The 27,676-nt window shown below is 44.2% G+C and overlaps 1 protein-coding gene across 4 annotated transcripts in view; it reads left to right on the top strand.

Moving 5' to 3' along the window:
- The window catches only part of Ctps2 (CTP synthase 2), a 131,025-nt gene that overhangs the window by 10,132 nt on the left and 93,217 nt on the right, over positions 1–27,676 (top strand). The window contains exons 1-8 of one of the 4 annotated variants that reach the window (XM_059250554.1): positions 166–303; positions 5,407–5,611; positions 6,178–6,348; positions 9,423–9,523; positions 15,493–15,609; positions 15,730–15,813; positions 17,116–17,196; positions 22,809–22,957. In XM_059250554.1, the coding sequence (XP_059106537.1) occupies positions 5,446–5,611; positions 6,178–6,348; positions 9,423–9,523; positions 15,493–15,609; positions 15,730–15,813; positions 17,116–17,196; positions 22,809–22,957 (869 nt within the window). In that variant the 5' untranslated portion in view covers positions 166–303; positions 5,407–5,445. Of the gene's footprint in view, positions 1–165; positions 304–364; positions 470–1,055; positions 1,174–5,406; positions 5,612–6,177; positions 6,349–9,422; positions 9,524–15,492; positions 15,610–15,729; positions 15,814–17,115; positions 17,197–22,808; positions 22,958–27,676 lie in introns of those variants that run through there. The other 3 variants (XM_059250555.1, XM_059250556.1, XM_059250553.1) reach the window with 3 other exon arrangements.

Below are 27,676 nucleotides of genomic sequence, written 5' to 3'. Positions count from 1 at the left end.
TTTGTGGTGAGTGAAGTTGGCGGGAGAGCTCGGGGCTCTGCTCGCCAGGTTCTGAGCTGTCCAGAAGTCTTAGTGGTTGGGCTGAAGCTAGCTCACCACAGGAGGGAGGGAGGGGCAGGCCCAGGCTGAGCGTGGCCTGGGGCCAAGGGCGACTAGAGCGGAGGGTGATGGGAGTTGCCTGTGCCGTAGGAAACACTTTTTAGGCGCCTGTTTTGTACTATCGCTGGAACCCACCGCTGCAGCACCCCCAATTTCACAACCAGCGTGAGTCAGCTCAGCCGGCTGCAGGACCGCGAGGGGAAGGTGGGTGAGGAGGGCTTCTCAGTCCCTGGGGCGGGCAGGACCCAGTGGTGACTAGAGCACCCTAGATGAGGTCCCTGCTCCCGCAGGACAGGTGAGCGCCAGGCCCAGCTGGCCGCTGGGTGGAGCTGCTTGAGCCACACTCCACCGCGTCCTCGCCAACACACAGGTAACTCCCTTCTTGGGCCTCCCCCGAAACCCCTCGGGCCTCGGTGCCCAGAAAACCGTATTTCCCCCGGGGCCGTTTCAGCCCTGCCGGGAGCATACTTGGGGCCTGGATGCTTTTGTCCCCTTCCCGCTGGTGCCCACGCCCGGCCCACAGCCATTCGCTTCTCGCACATAGTGCTCGAAAACCTTGGCGATCGAGCAGGCCTTTGGGACTGGGGGACGCCCACTTGCCGCGGTCGCCTGTCCCCTGGCAGTAGCTGGTGACTTGGGGTCCAAATCGGCGCGTCCCTGGGGTGTGTCTCTCCTCACAGGATTCTGCACCCCCAATCCCTACTTCTCCCTGCTTTGTGGATCCCCGAGATGGCGTTGGCGGAAGCGAAACCGCCAGCAGGGATGATTCGGGTTTTGAGTAGGCTTTCTGTATCAGCTCACAGGTTAAACAACAACCCCCTTTAGCTGGCCTCAGCATACTGAGCCCTACCGCCTGGGGGGAGGCCGACTTGTACTTTATGCCCAAGAAATTTTCCACTTCACCTCAGGTCTGTGGGATTTAACTAGACTTAGCCGTTTCCACCAACCCACAAAGGTCCTTCGTACCCCCTTTCTAGTCAGTTCATTTCCCTACCCACCCCCTTGCACTGTTTTGATGATCATCGGCTTGGCTTAGTTTTGCCAGTCACAAACGTCGTAAAACGGGCTTATCCAGTAAGTACTTTTTTGTGTCTGATTTACATTACTTTAAAAATGAACATCATTAGAAAGATGTCTCTTGGTGTTTCTGTTGCTGTAGGCCTGCACAGTGGAATGGAACCACTGGTCATGTGTGGCAAGTTGGAAATGAGATATGCTTTACTAATGTGCTTGTTTTTCCCCCAAGGCTTAGTACAAAGCTGACATGTAGCTCACAAGTAAATTGTTGCATCCATTACAGCGTTTCTCTTTTCTTTAAGACAGGCTCTTATATAGATCGAGTTGGCCTCAGACTCATCCTCCAGCCTCCACACCCCAAGTGCTTGGGTTACAGGCCTGCACCAGCACTCTGAACAAATGATTATAATTGTGAACTCATTACAAAATATTGTAAGACTTCTGGGATGTGACTCCTAGCACTCCCACTCATGAGTCTGAGGCAGGAGGACAGTGAGGTGGAGGCTAGCCTGGACTACAGAGTGAGATTCTGTCATCTCAAAAATCTAACAACGACATTATTATTAAGGGATGGGAGTGTGGTTGAGGCAGTAGGATACTTGTCTATAGTTTGTAGGAAATCCTGGGTTTGATTATAGCACTATGTAAGCCAGGGATGGTGGTTGTCCATGGCTATATTTTGAGTTCAAGGCCAGACTAGGCTACCAAAAATGGAAAAGATATATTTATGGTTAATGGCATTTTTTTTTTTCTGAGACAGGGTTTCTCTGTGTAGCTTTGGGGCTTGTCCTGGAACTTGCTCTATAGCCCAGGCTGGCCTTGAATTCACAGAGTTCCGCCTGCCTCTGCCTCCTGGGAGCTAAGATTATAGGTGTGTGCTACCACTGCTAGGCTCCTCTTTGTTTTAATTAAAATATTTATTACATTATTTGTGGTGTGTGTGTGTGTATGTGTGTGTGTGTGCGCGCACACACGCGCGCACGTGCGCAAATGTGGATGTTCCTCCTACAGTCTTAAATTTTTTCCCCAAACTTATTTGCTCAGGAAAGGTAGAAAGGATTAGGAAAAGTATGTAACTCAGTAGGTAGGATACTTGCCTAGCATACACACGAAGCCCTGTGTTCAGTCCCCAGCACTGCATAAAACCATAAAAACCAGGTGTGGGGCTAGCGAAATGGCTCAAGCTAGTTAAAAGTGCTTTCGAAGCAAGCCTTGAGGACCTGATTTCAATTCCCAGAACTCATGTAAAAAAGCTGAATGCAGCTGGGCCTGGAGCTCAGTGGCAGAATGCTTGCCTAGTATGTGTGAGACCTTCTATTCAATCCTCAGGACTGAAAAAAATCTGCAAAACTAAATCTGTAATAATATATTTTTTTTGCTGGGTGTGGTGGCATAGACCATGCCTCAAAACAAAGTGAAAGGTGAGAAGTAACTTCTGAAAGTTGTCCTCTGGTCTCACTGTATAGGACTTTTAGAGCTTTCGAAAACAGGATGTGAGTTTGATCCCCAGAACCCATATAAGAAGTCTGAGCATAGTGATACATGTCTGTAATTGCAGTTCTGGGGAGATGGAGATAGGCAGATCTCCGGGGCTCACTGGCCAGCCAGCCTAGCCTAATAGGTGAGCTCTAGGCCAGCGAGAGACCCATGCCTCAAAGGAAGACACATTGGAAGTTGTCCCCCGCTCTTGATCTGCATCCCCACAGACAGGAATACGTGAGTGTGCACACAGAAGCACATGCAAAAATAGCACGAGGAGGTGGTGTTTTGTTTTCTTTCTGAGACAGGGTTTCTCTATAACTTTGAAGCCTGTCCTGGAACTTGCTTTGTAGACCAGGCTGGCCTCGAACTCATGGAGATCCACCTGTCTCTGTCTCCCGAGTGCTGGGATTAAAGGCCTGCACCACCACTGCCCAGCATGGGATATGGTGTTTTTAATATATAGAAAACTAACAATTGTTTACAATTCACTCACCTAATTATACTAGCATGGTGGTTTATTTTTGACAAATTGGGAAATGGACAATTAAGATTTTCTTCTTTTTTTTTGTTTTTTATTTATTTGTTTGTTTCAAGACAGGGTTTCTCTGGGTAACAGTTTTGGCTGTCCTGGAACTCACTCTGTAGACCAGGCTGTTCTTGAATTCACAGAGTTCCATCTGCCTCTGCCTCCCATGTGCTGAGATTCAAGATTTTCTTCTTAACTTGAAAAAGCATAGATGAGACAGACACTTTTATATTAACTTTATATATCACCCCCCCATGCAACGAAATTATTTCTTTTTAGACAGTCTTGTGTAGTCCATGCTAGCCTTGAACTCCTGATCCTCCTGCCTCAACCGACCAAGTGCTGGGATTACAGGCATGCATCCTGCCTATCTAGGATGAGAGCTCATTTCTTTTCTAGGGTCAAATAATATTCCAAACTATTGATACTTTTATTCCACTTTCCAGATAATAAAACAGGCTAAGAAAGTGCAATTGCCTTGCCTACATACAGTTTGCACAGCTTGGAAACATTTTCCAGTGCTTCTAAATCTTAGGGAAGTGTAGTTTGTCAGGTCAGAGTTGGAGTGGATGGAAAGTCAAGGGAATGAAGGCAGCTGCTTTCCTTGTAGGAAATAGCCTTAGCTTTCTTTCTTGTGGCAGGAATAAAAGCCACAAAATCAAGGGAGGGTAGTAGTTGGCAAATATGAATAAAAGTACAAGAGAGCTGGAGAGGTGGCTTAGTAGTTAAGAACACTGGCTGCTCTTCCAGAGCACATAGGTTCAGTTCCCAGCACCCACATGGCAGCTCACAACTGTCTGTAACTCCAATTCCAGGCACCTGCAGGCACCAGACATGCACTTGGTGTATAGATATACATGTAGATGGAATCACCATATGTGAAAAATAATAATTTTAAAAAGGAACAAAAGTGTAATCATACACTTGTATGATGAAAATGTCACAACAAAACCCATTACTTTGTATGAAAACTGAAAAGATAGAGCCTACAAAATAATACTTTGTCTGCAATCCCAGAATGTGGGAAGTGGAGGCAGGAAGGTTAGGAGATCAAGGCCAGCCTTAGCTACACAGGGAAGTGGAGGCCAGCTTGGGCTACAGGAGACCATGTCCTGAAAGCAACAGGAGAAGGAGCAGCGGCGGCGACAGCAGCACGGCCACGCGCCCCACCCCAGCAGCAGGCCACGCGCCCCACCCCAGCAGCAGGCCACGCGCCCCACCCCAGCAGCAGGCCACGCGCCCCACCCCAGCAGCACCGAACTGGAGGTGGTGGTGTGCATTTGTAATTCCAGCCCTCAGGAAACTGATACAGGAGGATCACGAGTTCCAGGATAGTTTAAGAGAGATAGGGAAGCCCTTTCTCAAAGCAAAATCAAAACCCCCGAAACTTGTTTCAATAGTTTTGAGCATTTAAAATGCTGTGTGCTTTTGGAATTATCGTTTGATATGCTCTCTACTGACTTGAATGTTTCTACTCTGTGACCCTCTAATTTCTTTTCCTTAGGATTTTTTTTTTTTATACTTTATATGAGACACTGTCCCAGTGTTGGCTTAGTGTCTCAGTAATCCTCCTGCTTCAGTCTTCTGAGATTACAGGTTAGGTGTAATCTACCATGCTTGCCTTGGACTCTCGTTTACTTATATACTTTTTGGTTTTGTTTCCAGCAGGGTCTTGCTATGTAGCCCTGGCCTGGTACTCCCTGTGTAGCCATGTTAACCTCAAACTCGTGGCAGTCCTGCCTTGGCCTCTTGAGTTTGTTTGTTTCTTTTTTTCCTTCTTTGAGGCAGGGTCTCACTGTGTAGCCATGACTGGCCTGGGACTTGCTCTGTAGACCAGGCTGGCTTTGAGTTTAGGGAGATCTGTCTTTGCCTCCTGAATGCTGGGACTAAAGGAGTGAGCCACCATACTAGCTAGCTTTACGTTGTTGTTGAGACTGGGTCCTACTCTGTAGCACAGTCTGGCTTGGAACTCGTTATGTAGCCTGGGCTGTGTTTGAACTCAGAACTGTCTTCCTGCCTCAGTCTCCTGAGTACTGGGATTATAGGCATTGGCTACCTTACCCATTTTTTTTTTCAGATCTGATACTTTTTTTGTTTGTTTGTTTTTTGAGACAGGGTTTCTCTGTGTGTAGCCCTGGCTGTCCTGGAACTCATTCTGTAGATCAGGCTAGCCTAGAACTCACAGGGATCCTCCTGCCTCTGCCTCCTAAGTGCTGAGATTAAAGAGCCACCATCTCCTGGCTCAAATCTGATTCTTAATTCTTAATTTGGTTGTTTCTCAGATTTCATCTGGGTATTGGCAGCCACCCACTCACTCGCCAATGAAGTATATCCTGGTTACTGGTGGAGTCATCTCAGGCATTGGTAAAGGGATCATCGCCAGCAGCATTGGCACCATTCTCAAGTCATGTGGTCTCCGAGTTACTGCCATCAAAATCGACCCCTATATTAACATCGATGCCGGGACTTTCTCACCTTATGAACATGGTAGGAAAAGGAATCTTTTCCTTTTAAAGTGCTAAAGTAATTTGCAGTGGTTTCTTGTATGTGTTGAAATTTTTATTTATGTGCATATGTGTCTGTATATGCCTCGTGTGTACAGGTGCCTACAGAGGCTGGAAGAGAAAGGTCCCCTGGAGCTGGCCTTACAGGTGGATGTGAGCTACCTGCCATGGGTGCTCTGGGACCTGAACTCTGAGCAACAAATCCTCTTAACTGCTGAGTCATCTCTCCATTCTCTTGTCTTGTGTTTTGGGTAATTTCTCTAGTATAGGCTTCCAGAAGTAGACTTGCTGGATCATACCTTAGAAATGTTCGAAAGTTCTTAAGGCTATTGATTCATTCAATTTGAAAAATAAGGGTGTTTCCCAAACTCTTGATACATAATGTGTGTGTGTGTGTGTGTGTGTGTGTGTGTGTGTGTGTGTGTGTGCACGTGCATGTACAAGTGCAGTGTCACAAGTTCTGGGATTATAGGTATGAGTTTCCTTGCCTGACTGACAAATAATCTGTTGGAAGTAAGTTTTAATTTCTACATTGCCTGTTGATCATAGGTGAAGTGTTTGTTTTAAACGATGGTGGAGAAGTTGATTTGGATCTTGGAAATTATGAAAGATTCTTGGACATTAATCTTTATAAAGACAACAACATCACCACTGGGAAGATATATCAGCATGTGATCAATAAAGAGAGGCGCGGTGATTACCTGGGGAAGACTGTTCAAGGTATTTTACTGCATTAACATTATGGACCCTGTATGCTAAGCATCATTCAGAGGACACTGTGTATTTAACAGAAATGAGAAGGTTGTGGGTCCTAAAATCTCTGCTTTCTTTTCTTTTTCACTCAGAAATGTAAAGATTGCTGCCCTCCAATGTTCCTGAATATATCTTCATCAGTTTTGTTATTAGATAATATTTTTAATTTTTTTTCAAGACAGGGTTTCTCTGTGTAACAGCCCTGGCTGTTATGGAACTCACTCTGTAGACCAGATCTCATAGAGATTCGCCTGCCTCTGCCTCCCGAGTGCTGGGATTAAAGGTGTGCACCACCACCGCTTGGCAAATAATATTTTTAATTTTAATTTTCTTTTTTTGAGACAGGGTCTCATGTAGCCCAGGCTGGCCTTTAACTTGCTGTGTAGCCAGGAATGACCTTGAATATGATGATCCTCCAGCCTCCACCTCTTTAAGTGCTGGGATTATAGGAATGTACTACCACGGCAGTTTATGTAGTGTTATGGATCAGACCCAGTACTTTGTGCAGGCTAGGCAAGGACTCTAAGTGAGCTATATCCCCAGGTCCTGATGTTATTTATTTTTTTGTTGGTTTAGAGACAGAGTCTCCTGTGTATAGATCTGGCTTGCCTGAAACTTGCTATGTAGACCAGGCTGGCTTTAAACCCACAGAGATCCACCTACCTCTGTGCATTAGTCACCTTCCTTCCTTCCTTCCTTCCTTCCTTCCTTCCTTCCTTCCTTCCTTCCTTCCTTCCTTCTTTCTTTCTTCTTTCTTTCTTTCTTTCTTTCTTTCTTTCTTTCTTTCATTTTATTCTTTAAATAACATAGATTCTTCCTGACCAAATGGAGGGTTTCTAAAAAATGATGTATTTATTTTTATTTTATCTGTATTGGTGTTTTGCCTGCACATGTGTCTGTGTGAGGGTGTTGGAACCTCTGGAACTAGAATTACAGACAGTGATAAGTTGCCATGTGGGTGCTGGGAATTGAACTCAGGTCCTTTAGAAGAAGAGCTGGTGTTCTTAACTGCTTAGCCATCTCTCCAGCCCCCATGAGTCACTTTTCTATTGCTGTGATAAAACACTGACGAAGACACCTTATAGAATAGCTCATTTGGGCTTATGGTTCCAGGGGGATAAGAGTCCATTGCCATCACGTGGGGTGGGGGACACATAGCAGCAGGTAGGCATGGCTGCTGGACTAGCAAGCGAGAGCTCACACCTTGAACAACAAGCAAGAAGCACAGAGAGCGTAGGAAATGGTGTGAGGCTTTTAAACTCTCAAAGCCCACTTCCAGTGACATGCTTCCTCCAACAAGGCCACACTTCTTAAGTACCACCAACTAGGGACTGTGTATTCAAATGCCTAAGAGAACATTTCATCCAAATCAGCACACTCTGTTTTTCTGAGTGCTGGGATTAAAGGTTGTGCGCCACCACTGCCTGGCTTTTTTTTTTTTTTTTTAAAGACAGTGTCTCATACAGTAGTTGGACTGGACTGGACTGGAACTTACTTTGGGTGGTTTTAAACTCATGGCAATCATTTTGCCTCAGTCTCCTGAGTACTGGCTTATACGTGGTCTTGTTGCTGTTATTTTATTACATGTATTTTTATTTTGTATGTATATGCGTGTGTGTCTTTGTGGATGCTTGCATGCCACACATGTGGAAGTCAGAAGACAACTGCAGGAGGAGTTGGTTCTCTTATTCCATCAAGTGGGGTCTGGGAATTGAACTCTGGTCTGCAGGCTTACTGGCAATCACCCTTACCCACTATGTCATCTCATCAATAAGTATTATTGTTTTAAACTATTAAGTTCATGAACTGCATGCACACTTGTAATCCCAGCATTTGAGAGGTGGAGACAGAAAGAGTAGGTGTTCAAAGTCATCTTTACCTACAGAGCAGGTTGTAGGCCAGCTTGAGCTATATGAGCCCTTGCCTCAAAAAGAAAACCATCAGGGGCTGGAGAGATTATTAAGAGCACTTATTCTAGCAGAGAACCCTAGTTTGGTTCCCAGCACCCAGAGGGTGAATAACAACTGTGTATATCTCCAGTTCCAGGGGATCCAATGTCCTCCTCTATCTTCTGAAGGCACCAGGCATGATGGATGTATGCAAGCAAAACAGCCATACACATAAAATAAGTAAAATTAAAAAAGAAAACCAATTTATGGTATTTTTGGCTGGGCATGGTGGTGCAGAATGATAAAGAATGTACAGCCTGGTGTATATAGCAAATTTCAGGCCACTCATGACGAGACCCTGTTTCAAAAACAAACCAAAACAAAATAAAAAAACAAGTTCTTATGATAATTTATTACAGAAGCCATAGAAAACTAAAATAATACCCAGATGGATTTTGATATCTCTGTGTTAGAACCCTGGTGAGTGGGGTGGACTTTACCCTTGAGTTGGACCTCTCTGCTGGCTGCTATTATCCCCAGGGTACTTACCCTGTACAGCTGCTGGTTGTCCTTCCCATGGATTCTAGCATCTGGCTTACCCAGAAGCCTTCCTTGCCCAGTTTTCAGATGGCATGGTAGGTAGTTCCTAAGGTTTTTTTTAATGATTTATTTTTATTTATATATATATGTGTGTGTATATGTACATGTGTACATGTATGCCACGTGTGTGTGAGTGCCCTTGGAAGCCAGAATAGGGTGTTGGAATCCCTGGAGCTAGAATTACAGGCAGTTATAAGCCTCTGGATGTTGGTGCTAGCAAGCGAACTCAGGTTCTCTGGAAAAGCAGCAAGCACTCCTAACTACTGAGCCACCTCTCCACACTGGTAAGTTTTCTCGTCCACATCAGTGATAACACTTCTTTCTGCTTCTTGTTCTCGGCGTCTGGTCTGCTTCAAGAGCAACAGCCTATCATGGCAATGACTAGCCTTAAATTCCTCATTCCATACTGGTTCCAGTGATGGAGACAATAGCGTAAGATCTCCAGCTGGTCTCATTTACCTGCTTGCTTTCACATCCTATGGGAGGTCCATATGCTTCTTTTCTCATGAACATGAAGTAACCTGCTATGTTGTTTATTCCTTCTTTCTGCAGTTGTCCCTCATATTACTGATGCTATCCAGGAGTGGGTCATGAATCAAGCCAAGGTGTCCGTGGACATTAATAAGGAAGATCCCCAGATATGCGTTATTGAGGCAAGCATGGAACTTTTCTTCATAAGCTACTGCCTGCTGGGTCTTTAAGCATCCAGTTTTCATTTACTCTCCCCTCCTGGTTATTGCGAACTAGGCTGGGGGCTGGGGTTCTAGCAGGGAACAACAGAGATGGTCAAAGTCAGTTATTGAACAGATAATCACATTTTCTTTTGGGGTGAGTATGCAGTGGTCTGTGTGTGCAGACAGGTGAGTAATGTAGTCACTGTTGGGGTTGGAGCCTGGAATGGACAGTTTCTTCTGTCCCTGAGGAGCCTATAAACCCACTGTCCATAACAATGTAGTGTATTCTTTTATTTATTTGACAACAGAATCTTTGGTAGCCCAGGCTGGCCTTGAACTTGATATATAGCCAATAAAGCCTTTGAACTACTGATCCTAGCCAAGTGCTGGGATTACAGGCATGCGCCTTTCTTCCTGGTTTATGTCATGCTGGGCATGGGATCCAGGGCTTCATGTGTGCTAGGCATGTATGCTACCAACTGAGATTCATTCCTATCCCGGAATGTGTTTTAATTTCTAGTATGAGAGAAATATTCGCAAAGTGCTGTGAAGAATAGAGATTGGGTTGGGAAAGTCAGGTGGTGGAGGTGGGGGTTGATATCATTTGAACTTGCCGCCACTTGTTGACTGCCTTGACTTTTCTTTCATTCCCGTATGTCTATATAATGTAGTGTTTTATACAAACTCTTTTCTACCTGGGTGTTTCTACCTTCCTGGTTTATACCAAGGAAGTACTTCCTCTTAAAAATGAAAGTGTGTGTGTGTGTGTATGTCCGTATGTGTCCCAGTGCTCATGTGGAGGTCAGAGGACAACCTTGAGTGTGGGTCCTCAGTTTCTACTTCTACCTTGAGACTGCTTTTTTTTTTGTTTTGTTTTTTTGTTTTGTTTTGTTTTGTTTTTTCGAGACAGGGTTTCTCTGTGTAGCTTTGCGCCTTTCCTGGAACTCGCTTTGGAGACCAGGCTGGCCTCGAACTCATAGAGATCTGCCTGGCTCTGCCTCCCGAGTGCTGAGACTAAAGGCGTGCGCCACCACCGCCCGGCGAGACTGCTTTGTATACCAGGCTAGCTGGCCTGTGAGCTTCTGATGATCCTCCTGCCTCCACAACCCATATCTTGGTAGGCCCACACTACAATTACAGACACTTGTGCTGCTATGTCTGGTTTTCATGTGGGTTCTGGGGGTCTGCACTCAGGTTGTCAAGGCTTGCACAATAAATATTTAACCACTGAGCCATCTCCTTAGCCCCAGGGTTTCCTTTTAAAAAATATTTTTAAAAGACAGTCTCATATACCCCTGGCCTCAAACCCCACTATGTAGCCAAGAATGACCTTGAATTTCTGAACCTTCTGCCTGTACCTTCCACGTGCTGGTGCATCACCATATCCAGTTTTATGAGGTACTGGGGTTGGACTCAGGCCTTCAGACCCTGCCAACTGAGCTGCATCCTTAGTCCCCTTTCTAAATTTTTTGTTATTATTTTGTGAACCAGTGGGTTGATCGGTCCTGCTTAGAAAGCACAGGTGAGTTAAAAAAAAAAAGCCAGGCATAGTGACACACACCTTTAATCTCAGCACTCAGGAGGCGGAGGCTGGCAGATCTCTGTGAGTTCGGGGCCATTGTGATCTATGTATGATAGAGAGTTTCAGGCCAGCCAGGGCTCTATGGTAAGACTCTGTCTAAAAAACAATAACAACACAAAGCACAGGTGAGGGATTACTTAAAGAAGGCTGGATGACATCAAAACCTTCCCACCTAGTAATGGAAGATGACCTCATGGAAGCTGGTCATGGAGTCCTCCCTTGCAGTTAACTTTTCACTTCTTTTTTTGTGTGTCCAACACCATACATAGCACCAGACATGTTTCTTAAACATTTATGCTTACGATCAAGTTTTTTGTTTGTGTTTGATGTTTTTGAGGCAAGGTTTCATTCTATAGTCCAGGCTAGCCTGGGATTCATTATGTAGCCCATGCTGGCCTATAACTCCCAGCAGTCCTTGTGCCTCAGCTTCCCAAGTGCTAGAATTATGGTATATGGTAGTATGCCACCACTTCTGACTGTGTAATAGTTTAACTTGTAAGTTGGATATAGTACAAGATTGAGAATAACAAAATAGAACAATTATAACAATAAATTATAATGCAGGTTATTTAAAGCTTATGGATGATCTATTCTGGAGTTTTAAGTTTAATAAATGCAAACTTATAGTAAGAAAGGACTATCTCAAGGGTTCTGAACACACTGGTAATAGGAGAGAGTAAAGGGAATTTCCAAATGGGTTGGAAGGCTGCAGTGCCACATTAGACCACATGAGGGCAGGAACGGATAGGATTAGTCACCTTTCCTCATGTTCCATTGACAACTATAGGATCCCTGTTGAAAAGCACAAGAGCAAGCTGTACTCCAGAGACTGGGGAAGGAGTTTGAAGCTAGCCTGGGTTACATATGGAGCCCCAGTCCAGTCATAGCTACGGAGTCAGACCCTGTCACAAAACTCGCCCCTCCCCAAGCACATTAACAAGCTGGGTGGTGGTGGGTGCAGGCCTTTAATCCCAGGACTCAGGAGTACTCAGGGGGCAGAGGCAGGTGGTTCTCTGTGAGTTCGAGGCCAGCTTGATCTACAGAGCAAGTTCCAGGACATCTAGGGCTACACAAAGAAACCCTGTCTCAAAAACAAAACAAAACAAAACAAAAAAAACACTCTAACAAGCAAAAATAAAAACAGAAGGGGGCTGGGGCAGTAGAGCACTTGCTTAACATATGTGAGACCATGGATTATGTCCCCAGCAACACAAAAATGCAAAGGACAAAATCCTCTAAGACATTTCCATAAGGTTTGGTTTAAGTACAAACCTCCCCCCCCCCCCAGGAACATGCTGTTTATCCTTGGCTGGCCTGGAAATGGTATATTGACCTTGAACTCACAGAGATCCACCTGCCTCCTCAGCTTCTATACTGAGCACTGAGATTAAAAGTGATAGACTCCATGCCTGGTCTGGCTTTTAAATTTGACTTATTTTTTGTGTGCTTCTGTGGTGTATGTGTGTACACATGTGCATACACACGTGTGCATATGTGTTCCACAGCCAGGGGTCAACATTGGTTTTCTTCCTCAGTTGCTCACCACCTTATTGTGTGAGACAGGGTCTCACACAACCTGTAGCTCATTGATTTGGCTAGACTTGCTGCTGCAAGCTCCAGGGTTCTGCCTGTCTCCACCCCCACCTTCTGGGGTGGGGTTACAGACACTCACTGCTGTGCACAGCTTTTCACATTCTCGGAATCGGACTCAAGTCCTCATGCTTGCCTGGCAGTCAAGTTATTGACCCTGTTTGCATTTATTGAGACAGTGTTTCTCCATGTACTTCAAGCTAACCTTGAAGTTAGTATGTAATCCAGGTTGGCTTTGAATTTACAGCAATTTTCCAGCCTCATTCAGCCTCCTAAGCATTGCTGAGATTACATATAGATGTCTTCCTCCTTCTGCTGCTGCTGCTGCTGCTGCTGCCATGACTGCCTCTTCTTCTTCCTCCTTCTCTTGTCCCTCCTGTCCTCTCCTCCCCTCCCTCCCTCTTCTCCCTCCCTCCCTCCCTCCTTCTCTCCCTCCCTTCCTCTTCTTTCTTGACATGGTTTTCCTCTGTAACTACTCTGGCTGTCCTGGAACTCACTCTGTAGACCAGGCTGGCCTCGAACTCACAGAGATCTGCCTGCTTCTGCCTCCCCAGTGCTGGGATTAAAGGCGTGCGCCACCACCGCCCAGCATCATTATTTCAATCAATTGAACCACCCAAGCAGAAACAGGTGGCCATCAACCTTTCTCATGACAGGATTTGAGTGTTTTATTCCAACTAGGACCATTGGTAGAAATAGTCTTACCTTTCTCTTCTGTGGTCCCTGTTTTGGATAATTCTTTTCATTACATTCATTTTTTTATTGTGAATCTTTTATATTTATTTACTGTGTGTGTATGTGTGCACATACATGTGTCACAGTGTGCATGCCAGGGTATGCCTGTGTAGGTCAGAGGAGAAGTTGTGAGAGTAAGTTCTCTTTACCCTGTAAGGTCCCAGGGATTAAACATAGGTCGTCAGGCTTGGTGGCAAGTGCCTTTACCCACTGAGCCATCTTGCCTGCCTTTGGAACTTTCTACCTGCCTGTGAGTTCTGTGTCCCTGTCTCTCTCCTTTTTTGATTATTTTAAAATTTACTTTATTTTTTAAAATTTTATTTTTATGTGCGTGGGTGGTTTCCCTGTATGTATGTCTGTGTACCATGCCTATGTACATGGTACATTCTCCAGGGACAGAAGAGAGCAACCTCTAGGACTGGAGTTACAGACAATTGTCAGCTGCCATGTGGGTGCTGCGAGTTGAACCCAGGTCCTCCAGAAAAGCACCAGTGCTTTTAATCACCGAGCCATCTCTCTATCCTCTCTGTCTCTTCTTTGAGACTGAGTCTCACTATAGCCCAAGCTGGCCTAGAACTCACTATTTAGCCCAGGCAGGCCTCAGACTCAAGACAGTCCTTCTGCCTCACCTTCTTTTTGTCACCATGCCTGGATTTTTTTTTTTTTGAGATTGGATATATGTACTCTAGGCTAGTCTTGAACTTGTGATTGTTGTACCCACATCACGAGACCCCCAAGCAAGACCACCATAGAGCCGATATCCAATGCAAAATACACAGGGGTTTATTGACAACTAGCAAGCCCGGATTTGGTCCATGTCCAACACTCGCTACAGCGGGTGGAGGAGGATGGCCCTGAGCTCTCAGGGTGAGGGGGTTTTTAAAGGGAAAAATTGCAAGCAGGGTGGTACAAGCCTTTGCGTCATATGATTGGATAAGGGTGTGTAACCTTTGAATTTACTGGTTGGGGGTTACAGTTATTATTTTAGGGCAGGTCTAGACAAGTCCCAGGCTTTGTCCTTGAGCTACCATGGTGGCTAGCTGGCCTAGCACGTACTGACTGTGGGGGCTGACTCAGTGGCCCAGGCTCTGTCCTTGACTCTCGCACGTAGCTCTAAGTTGGTGGGGGGTCCCAGACAGTAAACAATTGGCTGAACCTTGAACGGTCAGAGTACATGCAGATAGGGAGCTATTGCAAGGACTATGTCTTTTGTTCATGGCCCTCCCAGAAACTGCTTGCTCAAGTCCCAGGAAACTGAAATTGAGGCCTGATCTCTGAGAGAAGACTGAGCAGCCTGTTATGGCATCTGCTTGGTCCTTTCATACTCCTGCCTCAGTTTCCCCAGTGCTGGGATTACAGATGTGTCTTACCAGACCAGGATTTTATATTAATAGTTTTATTGAAGTTTAATATCATAAAATTTCATTCATTTTAAGTGTATAATTTAATGATTTTTAACATTTATAGACTTCTGTTCTTGTGAAAGTATTAAACTTCAGTTCTTATCCTCAGTCTATTAGAATTATGTCTAAAGCTAGGGATGGTGGCGCACACCTTTAAAACCAGCTCTCAGGAGGCAGAGGCAGGCAGAGCTCTGAGGTACAGGCCAGCCTGGTCTACAGAGTGAAGAGTTCCAGGATAGCCAGAGCTATGCAAAGAAACCCTGTCTTGAAAAATAAAAATAAAACAAACCAAAATTATTTCTAAATCAGGTGTGGTGGCTCATGTTACATGTTCAAGGCCAGCCTGGGCTATGTAGAAGTCCAGGCCACCCTGGGCTACAGTATGAAACTCTCCCCAAAAGTAATTAATTACTTAATTTAGCTGGCCATTGTGGTACATGCCTTTAATTCCAGCACTTGGGAGGCAGAGGTAGGCAGATCTCTGACTTTAGAACCATCCTGGTCTATATAGGGAGTTCCAGGTCAGTCAGACCCCATCTCAAAAGAAAATTAACTTAAAAAGCAAGACAGTTTCATTGGTTTGTGGGCTGTGGAAGATGTTTGGTCACTTGTGCCTTATTTTTGTTTTCCACCCTCAGCTGGGAGGCACTATTGGAGACATCGAAGGAATGGCATTTGTGGAAGCATTCCGACAGTTCCAGTTTAAAGCAAAAAAAGAGAATTTCTGTAATATTCATGTCAGCCTTGTACCACAGGTGGGCTTTTCACATAAGTATGTGTGGCTAGTGACTTTGATCAGTTTTGCACTGATATTTTAGGTGACCTCCATTTGAAGTTCAAGAGCTATAAATTGTCCATTTGTTCTTTCTTTTTAGCCCAGTGCGACTGGAGAACAAAAAACCAAACCCACACAGAACAGTGTCCGTTCGCTGAGGGGCTTGGGTTTGTCTCCAGATCTGGTGAGTTAAGCACAGTGGGTAAGTTTGTCTCTAAGGTCTTTTGGAGTAGGACCTGCATTTCACAGGCTAGAACACCCACTAAGAATGGTTTATTTACTCTTTGGTTTTGGTGCTGGGGATGGAACTTAGGGCCTTGCACATACTAAGCACGTGCTCTACCTTTGAACTATACCCCCCCCCCCCATACCTTAATCTTTAACTTAACATCTGAGTCATTTGTCCCTCTCAAATGGCTCCTGGGACAGTAAACTTTGTATCTGGCATCCAGGAAACGAGTATTTCTTTATCCTTAAATTGGCTCCATTTATAGCAGACAAGATACAACAATGCTCTGTCATTTATAAGGTTCCTGGCTCCCTCAGAGTGAATGTGAAACCTTGGGATTTTCCTGTGTCCCTTCAAGGACTGGCTATCTTTGCTCTGAGCTTTAGTCTAAGAAGCATTCATGTGTTCCTATAGTAGGTAACCCAGTTACAGCCAGCAGCTGTTGGGGGTCCACAAAGCAGCTGCCTTCTTTTTGGGTTTTCAGGACAGGGTTTCTCTTTTTTTTTTTGAGACAGGGTTTCTCTGTGTAGCTTTTGGAGTTTTGGAGCCTGTCTTGGAACTCATTCAATAGACCAGGCTGGCCTTGAACTCACAGAGATTCACCTGTCTCCGTCTCCCGAGTGCTGGGATTAAAGGCATGCGCCACCACTGCCCAGCCCAGGTTTCTCTGTGTAACAGCTTTGTCTGTCCTGGAACTTGATTTGTAGACCAGGCTGGCCTCGAACTCACAGAAATCCCCCTGCCTCTGCCTCCCGAGTGCTGGGATTAAAGGTGTGTGCCACCACGGCCCAGTACAGCTGCCTATTTTTCTGAATAAAAATTTATGGACACACAATTATTTATTTACATGTAGTCTGTAGCTGTTTTAGCATAGCCCATAGTAGGATCCTCAGTGCCTTCCGTGGAAAGCTAAAATGTTTCCTGTGTGATCCTTTAGTGAAAGTTTGTTAACTTCGGATCTACCCCCTCTTCTATTTAGTGAAACAGCCCTGTAGAGCTTTAACTTCGCCAGAGACATTTGGATGCTTTGAGTTCTTTCTGGTGGATTTCTGTTGAACTTAGTGAGAAGTGCTTATGCTAGTGGCCAGACCAATTTCTCATGCTATAGCGGAATGCCCAGGGTGAACAAGTGCATCCTTGGTCTAGTCTCTTGTAGAAAAAAAAAAGCATAGAATGATTTTCTGACAATGAATGAAATTGGGCAGTTTGATCAGCCCTGTTCCCATTTACTGACCCATGCATGACTGCCTTTCACAGATTGTCTGCCGTAGTTCAGCACCCATCGAGATGGCTGTGAAGGAGAAGATTTCTATGTTTTGTCATGTGGACCCTGATCAGGTTGGTGCTTGGTGCTCCTTAGATTAAAAGTTATTTATTCACTTTTTTTTTTTTTGTGTGTGTGTGTGTGTGTGTGTGTGCTTCTGCCATGACCCGTGTGCGGAGATCAGAGGACAACTTTGTGGATGGAATCCATTCTCTCCTACCTTTAGGTTGGTTTCAGAGATCAAAATCAAGGTGTGAGGATATGCCTTTACTCAATGAGCCACAGGGTCTCACGTAACCCAGGCTGACCTGAATTCCTGATTCTCCTACATGCCATGTGCTGAAAACAGTCATGAGCTGCCCCTTGAAGCTCAGGGTGGGCATTTTAGCTCAGTGAACTTCTAGTAAGAGAACTGTGTGCTGTCTCTTTAGCATTTTTTCATGCTTTGTTTTGCCAGGACACATACTGCTTCATTCGGTTTTCTTTTGTACCTGTTACAGCTTAACACACTTTAAACCACACAGTATGCTGACATTCATGCTATGTTTTCGGATCATATAAGTGGCCCAGCTGATTTCATTTCTCCATAAATTACCCTAATTTAGGCTCTGGCCTTCTGTCTGCAGGACTTCCAACTTGGGTATTCTGACATTTAGATTTCCTTTTTCTTTCTAGCTCTTGTTCTCAGTAAGCTCATGGTATGAGGGGTTACAGTTGGCTACAGTTTATAAAGAGTGCTGTGACTGGAGCTCAGGAACAGGGTGAGGCTTGCTAGAAAGCCTTCCTTCGAGCTCTAGGTTCTTACAGATCCTTAATGGGGTATCTGTACTCATGGAGCGAGCTGATAGAGTCCTCTGCTTGAGCCTTCAAGCCTGACCTGCTTTTAAAAGAAGGGGGTCTCTCTCTCTCTCTCTCTCTCTCTCTCTCTCTCTCTCTCTCTCTCAATGTCTGGGCCAATTTGTTTTGGTTCAGTTGTTTTGTGTACCCTTCCTCAGTGCTTTGCATGTGGATTAAGCAAATACAGCTGGGGTTCCAGAATAGAAAAAATAATAAAACATTTTGCATTGGATTGCTGAGAGCTTAGAGAAGGAAGATGGAGGTCCAACTGTGGCTGTTGTGGAGTCTAAGACATGTAACAGTGATCCAAGTCTCTTTTATTTTTTAAGATTTATCTTTATTATTTTGAGTTTATATGTATGTGTGTGGGTTTGTATAAGTAAGTACAGGTGCCCAAAGAGATTGTGGGTATCTGATCCCCCTGAAACTGGAGTTACAGGTGGTTTTGAGCTGTCTGATGTGGGTGCTGGGAATCTAACTCATGTCCTCTGCAAGAGCTGTAAGTACTCTTGACGGCTGACCTCTCTCTTCAGGCCCAGTGATCCAGTCTTGTTTTTCTTCTTATTTATTTTTGAGACAAGGTTTCTTGTAGCTCAGGCTGGCCTCAAACTCTCTATGTAACTAAAGATGACTTTGAACTCCTGATCCTCCTGCTTCTACCTCCCAGGGTGTGTGTCACAGCATGATGAATGAGTAAATAACCCCATGCTTTCTACTTGTTGAAGTTGCAGTTGCCTACAGATATAGTGGGGTTTTTATGTGTATGATGCATGTCTGCATGCATATTTGTATACCATGTGCATGGTTGGTGCCCAGAAAGGCTAGAAGAGGATGTAAGATCTTCTGAGACTGGAGTTACAGACAGTTGTGAGCTTCCATTCAGGTCCTGGGAACCAAATTTGGGTCCTCTGGAAGAACAACAGCTGTTAAGCCCCCTTCCACTTTTGAGACAAGGTCATCATAGTCTAGCCCATACTGGCCTCAATTTCGTGATCCTCCTGCCTCAGCCTCCTGAGTGCTGAGATAATAGGTGAGTGCTAACATGCTTGGCTTGAGATTTAGGTAGTGTTTTTGTTTTTAGAATGGGTGTCATGTAGCCCAGATTGGATTGAAACTGATTCTCTTGCCTCTATCTCACAGGTACTGAGATTATAGGAATTCACCACCATGCCTGCCAATTTTTTTTCCAGCGTTGGTGATACAAGAAAAGTCCTCCAACACTGAACCCCAACCCTCTGAGATTTAGCTTTGATTAGTAATTGGGATGGAACCACATATTGGTGACATCTTGGCGCTTGGAACTGCCCTGGTACATGCCCAGTAATGCACTATAGTCTGACTAGCAAGTTGGCAATATTCAAACCAGTGAAGAACTCTTGATTTTATAGCTGTGGTGTTGGGAAAATCGAACCCAGAGTTGGCAGAACATTTTTGGCGTTTATTTGGGATTTGGTAGATTCTTAAATGCTTCCAGATACCCTGTCTCTTGTTCTTGAGAGGATGTTAAAAGCCATTAATTAGGTCTAGTGGAAAACACTATCGCTTAAAGGCAGTCTTTTAACAGGTGTGATTAATTTCCCTATGGGCAATGTGCCCTTGTAAATTTACCAGAGAGAAGGGAACAGGGAACAAGGTGGCAGACATCAGGCGAAAGCAGCTACAGCAGCAGGGATAACAATCTCATACACACCTGTGTAAGACAAGGTCTGTCTAAGTGTGGTGCTTCTGAGGCCACACTGGGCGGTACACATAAGTCATGCCAGCTCACTATGTTTTTAATTTTTAAATTTTCTTTCTTTCTTTTCTTTTCTTTTTCCAAGACAGGGTTTCTCTGTGTAGTTTTGGAGCCTATCCTGGAACTTACTCTGTAGCCCAGGCTGGCCTCGAACTCACAGAGATCTGCCTGTCTCTGCCACCTGAGTGCTGGGATTAAAGGCGTGCGTCTCCACCACCCGGTTTATTTTTTGATTTTCTTGAGACAGTGTTTTATGTAGTCCAGATTGGTCTCCATCTTGTTACACAGAGGAGGGTGACCTTGAGCTTCTGATCTCTCTGCCTTAAGCTCCCCCAAATGCTGGGATTTCAGGCGGCGTGACTATGCCCAACTTTAAAATTTTTTTTTTTTACGGTTGGGGATTTAGCTCAGTGATAGAGCGCTTGCCTAGCAAGCATAAGGCCCTGGGTTCAGTCCTCAGCTCTGAAAAAAAATTTTTTTTTTAAATTACATTTGTGTGTGAGTGTGAGCATTGTGTGCCGTGGTACCCACGTGGAGGATCCAGCTCAGGTCATCAGGCTTGGTGCTAAGCTCCTTTACCTAGTAACACCCACACACACACCCAACACCCCCACCAGCTTTTATATATAAACAGGGTCTCAGTAGCCTAGACTGGGCAATATAATAGATGCTGGCTTTGATCCTCTTCTGCTTCCCAAAATGCTGGGATTAGATGTTTGTGCCAGCCTGAGGTATTTAAAAAAACAAAAAACTAAACCCAAATAAACCAAGCAGGGTCTCATTTAGCCCTGTCTGACCTCAAACTAGACCAGGCCTGTTTCTGCCTTCTGTTTGCTGGGATTAAAGGTGTGTATCACCACACCTGGCTTCTCCAGAGGTATTTATGTATGTCTGTATGTCTGTATGTAGGTATGTCTGTATATTTTGGGGTGTTTTGTTTGCATGTATGCCTTTGCACTATGTGTGTGCCTGGTCCCTCAGAGACCCTGGGACTAGAGTTACGTGATTGTTATGAATTGCCACGTGGATGCTGGGAATTGAACCCAGGTCCTCTGGAAGAGCAGCCAGTGCTCTTAACCACTGAGCTATCTCTCCAGCCCTTTCTCCAGAGTTTTTATTGGAATATTTGTATAGAGGCATGGTTAGTGGATTATTTGGCCATGTGTTTGAGCTCGGTCTCCATCCTCATTCCCTTCCCGAGATATTAGTTGGAAGTCCTGTTATCACTTGGTTGGTTTTTCTTTGGTGGCCATTTGGAAGTTTTCTCAGGACCACCAGGAATCATTTCAGTTGTGAAACAAAAACACTTGCTTCACTCAGGAAATTTGAGAGGTTTTTGAAGCTTGTGTCAGGAACTGAGGACTAAGACCAGATATTTCCAGCCCTCTCTCATCATCTGCAAGGGATTGGTGGTTCTAGGACTCCTCAGGAATATCAGATTCCTCCAGTGCTCAAGTTCCTGCAAGACAGAGGTGCAGGCCTGGGTGCTTTCTGCCGAGCCTCACAATCTGAGGTCCAGTTTTCATGACCCATAGTGGTGGAAGGAAAAAACCAACTTCTGCAAGTTTTCCTCTGATCTCCACACACATGTGCGCTGCATGCTTGAATGCTCTCTCTCAAGAAATGTAAAAAGTAAAACAAAACAGGTGAAGTACTTGTATATAACTTGCAATAGCCTCCTAAATACTATATCTTTAGATGACTTACACCCATACTATGTCAAAACGATGTAGACAGTACATCATTCTTTTTCTTTCTTCCCTTCTTCCATTGACATTCTTTCTTTTGATTTTTTTTAAAGATTTATTTATTTTATGTGTGTGAGTGTTTTTCATGGATGTATGTATGAGTACCATATGCATGCCTGGTGCCTGCAGAGGTCAGAAGTCATCTTTGGATCCTCTGGAACTGGAGTTAGTGATTGTCTTATTCACTGTTCTATTGCTGTAAAGAGACACTACAACCAAGGAAATTCCTTTGTTATTGTTGTTGTTGTTTGTTTGTTTTTTGAGATAGGATTTCTCTGTGTAACAGCAGGAACTTGCTTTGTAGACCAGGCTGGCCTTGAACTCACAGAGATCCCATGCCTCTACTTCCCAAGTGCTGGGATTAAGGGTGTGCACCACTACTCCTGGCCAACCAATAAGATAAGGCATTTAAATTAGGGGTTTGCCTGTAGTTTTAGAGGTTTAGTACATTATCATCATGGTGGGAGCATGGCAGCATGCAGGCAGGCACTGGAGCAATACCTGAGAACTACATCCTGATCCACAGGCAGAGAGAGAGAGAGAGAGAGAGAGACAGAGAGAGAGAGAGAGAGACAGAGACAGAGAGACAGAGAGACAGAGACAGAGAGAGACAGAGACAGAGAGAGACAGAGACAGAGACAGAGAGACTGAAACAGACTGGGCCTGGCATGGGATTTAAAAATCTCAAAGCCCACCTTCAGTGACTTCAACAAGGCCACACCTCCTCCAACAAGGCCACACCTCCTCCAACAAGGCCACACCTCCTCCAACAAGGCCACATCTACTCCAACAAGGCTACTCCTCCTAATCCTTCTAATCCTTTCAAACAGTTCTACTCCCTGGTAACTAAGTTTTCAAATATATGAGCCCATGAGGGCTATTCTTATTCAAACCACCACAGTGATGGTTGTGAGCTACTTTGTCGGTACTGAGAGTCAAACCCAGGCCCTCTGAAAGAGCAACAAATACTTTTAGGTGTTTAGCCATCTCTCCAGCACATATTCATTCCTTTATTTTTTTTGTCTTTTTCCCCCTTAGGAGCTGAGGAATAAATCCAGGGCCTTGTGCTTGCTAGGCATTCGCTCTACCACTGAGCTAAATCCCCATCCCCTTTCTTATTTTCTTTCTTTCATTACTGCTCCCTCCCTCCCTCTCGCTCTCCTTCCCTTCTTTCTGAAGTTGTATTTTGCTGTATAGCTGAGGCTGGCCTTGAATTTCTTATGGTCCTCTTGCCTCAGCTTCCTGGGAAGCTGGAATTAGTCCTGTGCCCCAACACGTAGCTTTCTTATTTTAGTATAAACCATTTCTTGAGTTTTGTCTTATTCCAATGGTGTATTAAGAAAGATGTTTTATTATCATTGATCAGGTCATCTGTATCCATGATGTTTCTTCCATCTACCGAGTGCCTCTTCTTTTGGAGGAGCAAGGCGTGGTTAAATATTTTAAAGAGAGATTGGACCTGCCCATCAGTGATTCAAGTAATTTGCTTTTCAAGTGGAAAGCCATGGCTGACAGGTATGTGAAAGGAATTCTTTATGTAATTTTTTTGACATAGATAGGACTTCTAAAAACTTCTCCCAATTCTTTCCCAACTTTCTCAGTCTTTATAAATGCATGGGAAATTGAGACTGCGGGATTACAGATGAACATACTACAGCATCTGGCTTTATGTGGCTTTGAACTGAGTTTCTCTTGCTTTTGTGGCAAGTTCTCTACTGACTGAGCTATCACCCTGGCCTCTTTACGTAATTTTTTTTAATTCTTTTTTTTAAGATTTATATATTTATTATGTATGCAGCATGTATGACTGCAGGCCAGAAGAGGGCACCAGAACTCATTACAGATGGTTGTGAGCTATCATGTGGTTGCTGGGAATTGAACTCAGGACCTCTGGAGGAGCAGTCAGTGCTCTTAACCTCTGAGACATCTCTCCAGCCCTCTTTACGTAATTTTTAATAATTGTTGGGCCTGTAGGTGGAAGTAAAACCTACTTGAAAGGGCCAGTATGTCCTGTTTACAATTTTGTATGTGTATGTTCTGGTGTGGATGTATCTAAATCTGTTGTTAGAGTATTTCTCTGTGTTCTTTGAAGATTTTTGGAGTTGTTGACTTTGCTGAACTTAAACCCAAGTGAGTTAAAGAGATTTGGATTCTCAGCCAGGCGGTGGTGGCACATGCCTTTAATCCCAGCACTCGGGAGGCAGAGCCAAGTGGATCTCTGTGATTTTGTGGCCAGCCTGGTCTACAGAGCAAGATCCAGGACAGGCACCAAAACTACACGGAGAAACCCTGTCTCAAAAAACCAAAAAAAAAGATAGATAGATAGATAAAGAGAGAGAGAGAGATTTGGATTTTCAAAGGAATATATATAGACCTGGCTGGCCTCAAACTCACAGAGATTTGCCTGTCTCTGCCTCCTAAGTGCTGGGATTAAAGGCATGCGCCACCACTGCCCAGCTCAAAGGAATATTTTTAATTCTGGAAGTTTGATTTATTTATTTTTTTAGATTTATTTATTTATTATGTATGTGTTCTGTCTACACATATTCCTGCACACCAGAAGAGGGCACCAGATCTCATTACAGATGGTTGTGAGCCACCACGTGGTTGCTGGGAATTGAACTTAGGACCTCTGGAAGAGCTGCCATGCTCTTAACCTCTGAGCCATCTCTCCAGCCCCTGGAAGTTTGATTTATATATTAATTTACTTTTTATTTAATGAATATTTACTCTACCTTTTTCTTTATCCAGTCCTGGGGCCAGAACTCAGGGCTTTATGCATGTTAGGCAAGTGCTGTGTTGCTGAGCCACATCCCTAGCCTGATTTATAGTTGTAAGTGTTAGAGTTTTTGTTTGATTTGGCTAACATTTCCTAAAGAAGATCCTTTAAATGGGAAGTTTGGCTTTGCTATTACCATTACATCTGGCAGTGACTTGTTTGTTTGGTCTGGTTTGGGGATAGTCTCATGCAAGCCATACTGGCCTTGAACTCCTGCTTCTGCCTCCAGAGTGCTGGGGTTATATAGGTATCCACCACCATTCCCAGCTCCCATCCATTAGTTATGTATCTTAAAAATTCTTTTTTTAAAATTACATTCATTTATTTTGTGCATATGCACACTTGAATACCAGTTAAAAGACAACTTTTAAAAGATATTCTTTCCTTTCTTCAGATCGTTAATTGTATCAGCAAAGCCAAGGTCATTTTTATAAGTTTTTTTGTTGTTGTTTGTTTCCCCCCCCCCCCAAGATAGTGTTCTTCTTTGTGGCCCTGACTGTCCTGGAACTTGTTCTACAGACCAGGGTGGCCTCAAACTCAGAGGTCTGCCTGCCACTGTCTTCTGGGTTCTGCGATTAAAAGTGTGTGCCGCTACATCCACTTCATAAGGTTCTTGGGGATTTAAAGGCGTGAGCCTCCATACCCAGATAATTTTTCCCTCCCTTTGAGGATTGAACCCAGGGCTTCAAACATACAAGCCTTAATGTGTGAGCTACATCTCTAGCCTGGTGGGGACCCGTTCAGCCCACCACAGTCTTCAAAGTAAACAGCGATCACGATATCTGTATCATTTGGACAGTTATGTTGGTTTATTGGTAACTGCACTGTATAATGGCCACCCTTTCACTGTAGTCTGTAGAGCCATGTAAGGAGTCAGTGAGAGGGCAGAGCAGCTGCTCTGATGATGCAAGCTCACTGCCACTCAGAGGCCAGGGGTCCTGGTTAAAGTGGCTCTGTTCCTTTCCGGGGACCCCAGGCTGAAATGAGGTACCCCTTCCCACTTTGGGACCTGCCTGTGTTGTGTGGGCCTGTAAAGTAGACTCTCCTCCCCATTCCTCAACAACTCACAGTAGTATCAGAAGCCTGCCTTACACATCTGTGATAGCTGTGTTAATCATGTGAGGTGAACCTTTGGCTGATCTGGGAAGTGAAAGTTTACGGGGAAAGTCAATATAAGGATGGGCTTAGGACATCAGCCAGCCAGCACAGCAGCCCCCACCCTGGGGTGTTTGGCTCATGCACTCATCTGTCTATCTATCACCATGTGACTTTTGTCAAGGAAGTCTGGACATGAGTAGAAAGGGGAGCCTATAATTGCCTTTACTGTGCCTTCTTTTGGGTCAGAGCCATGTCCTTCCTCTTTGTGAGGAGAAAGTGAGGCCCAGGTAACTCTTTGCACACTGGCAGCTGCAATTACTAAGTAGGTGGACCACGTCTTGGGACAAAATATCTGCTTCTTGTGGCATCTCTAATATTTGGCTTGATATTAACTTGCTTTCGGTTATCAGGAATTCATCATCACCATTATAATCATCATCATCATCATCATTTTGTGATACTGGAGTTTGAACCCAGGGCCTCATGCATGCTAGGCAATTGCTTTACCACTTCTGGCCACACACCGCTGTGAATTCTACTGAGCAAGATAAAAATAAGCAGAGCTAAAGGCTTGATACCCTTCCCTCAGGTTTTTTATTATGAATCTTCCTGGGAAGTCTTAACCTTTCTTGTTACATTTAGTCTCTTAGTTTTATTTTCTTCCACCCCGCCTAGTTTGTTTTTGTGTTTTTAATTTATTTTATCTTTATGTGTTTGAGGCAGTGGCTCACTGTGTAGCTCTGACTAGTTTGGAATTCAATATGTAGATCAGGGAGACCTCAGACTCAGAGTGATCTCTGCCTGCCTTTGCCTCCTGTGTGCTACCTTGTCTGGTTTACTTTTTATTTTTGAGGTGCAATCTCATGTATCCCAGGCTGTCCTTGAACTCACTGTGTAGCTGAGGATGATCTTGAACTTCTGATCATCCTGTCTTTACTTCCTGAGGGCTAGGATTGATGACAGCTGTGTTACCACCATGCCCATTTCTACATGGTGTTGAGGATCATCAAACCAAGGGCTTCCAGCATGCTAGGCAAGCACTCTGCCAACTGTGACACATCCTGGCACTCAGCCTGTTTTTGTTTTTGCATCTGTCTGTGCAGTTTTGCATGTGTGTATGTTAGGGTCACACACATATTTATGTACATGTGTGTGGCGGTCCAAGGTTGACATCTCATATTTTCCTCACTATCTCCACTTTAAATATTGAGACAGGTCTCTTGCTGATTCTGGGGCTTGCTGCTTCAGCTAGCCTGGCTAGCCAGCTTGTCCTGGGGAACCCATCTCTACCCTCCTTGCCCTGGGATTACAGCTGGGCCACTATACCCATCCTGCATTTACATGAGTTCTCAAGATTTCAAGTGTTACATCCACTAAGTCATATCCCCACCTCCCAGAGTGTTTTTGATACTGTTTTTTTGCCCACACTGCAGATGAAGATATGAAAGGGGGATACCTCCTTATGGTAACATTTTGCCTCCATGTTTGGGACAAGAACTTGCTTCAGAGCACTACAATATCATCTACATACCTAACATCTGATCACCATATTTTTCATATTCTCTGAACAGATTTCCTGACAAAAGCAACACTGAAAATTGTGTCTATAATTGTGAAATGTGATTGAGTGTCTTTTGTAGAATGGAATTTTCTCATCAAAATGATCTAAATGTCTTGTAATATTTTAAATAGTTCTCTTAGTGCTATTCTTCAGACATGTTCCAAATAATCAGACTTTAGTGTGCCAGTTGGGAATGTGATAATTTTAATTTAGACAACTTTGAATGCATTTTCTTATATGATGTCACCTTACAAACATACTTGAATGTTTCCTGTTGACAAGTACATTGCATTTTCTTATATAGTGTTACCTTATAAACTAATTTATGAACAGCACAGTGTTTATGAGATAGCTTTTTAATTTTTTTGTTTTGATGCTTTAAGTTTTTCTTTGATAAACTCTGAGATTTATTATCTATATCTGCTTATGTAAGCCATCATTGAGGATTCTTGGGGGTTTCTAAAGAAACTGTTTTGTTTTTTAATCTTTGTGTGTGTGTGTGTGTGTGTGTGTGTGTGTGTGTGTGTATGCATGCATGCATGCACACGTGCATTTGTGCTACCATATGCATGTGGGGACAGAGGACAATTTCTGGGGACTCTCTTGTCTCCACCTCCTATCTCATAGGAATGCTGGGATTACAGATGTGTATAGACATGCCTATCTTTTTACAAGGTTTCTGGAGATAAGAGTTCAGGTCTTCATCCTTACATGTCAAGTGCTTTACCCACTCAGCCATCTCCCCAGCTCTTCTTATGTTTTTGAAATCTGATGAGCAGATTTTGGCATGTTGGAG

Source organism: Peromyscus eremicus, chromosome X (assembly GCF_949786415.1).
Source record: "Peromyscus eremicus chromosome X, PerEre_H2_v1, whole genome shotgun sequence".
NCBI lineage: Eukaryota > Metazoa > Chordata > Mammalia > Rodentia > Cricetidae > Peromyscus > Peromyscus eremicus.
The sequence above is the reverse complement of the archived record's forward strand: the minus strand, read 5'-3'. Positions and strand labels throughout refer to the sequence as shown.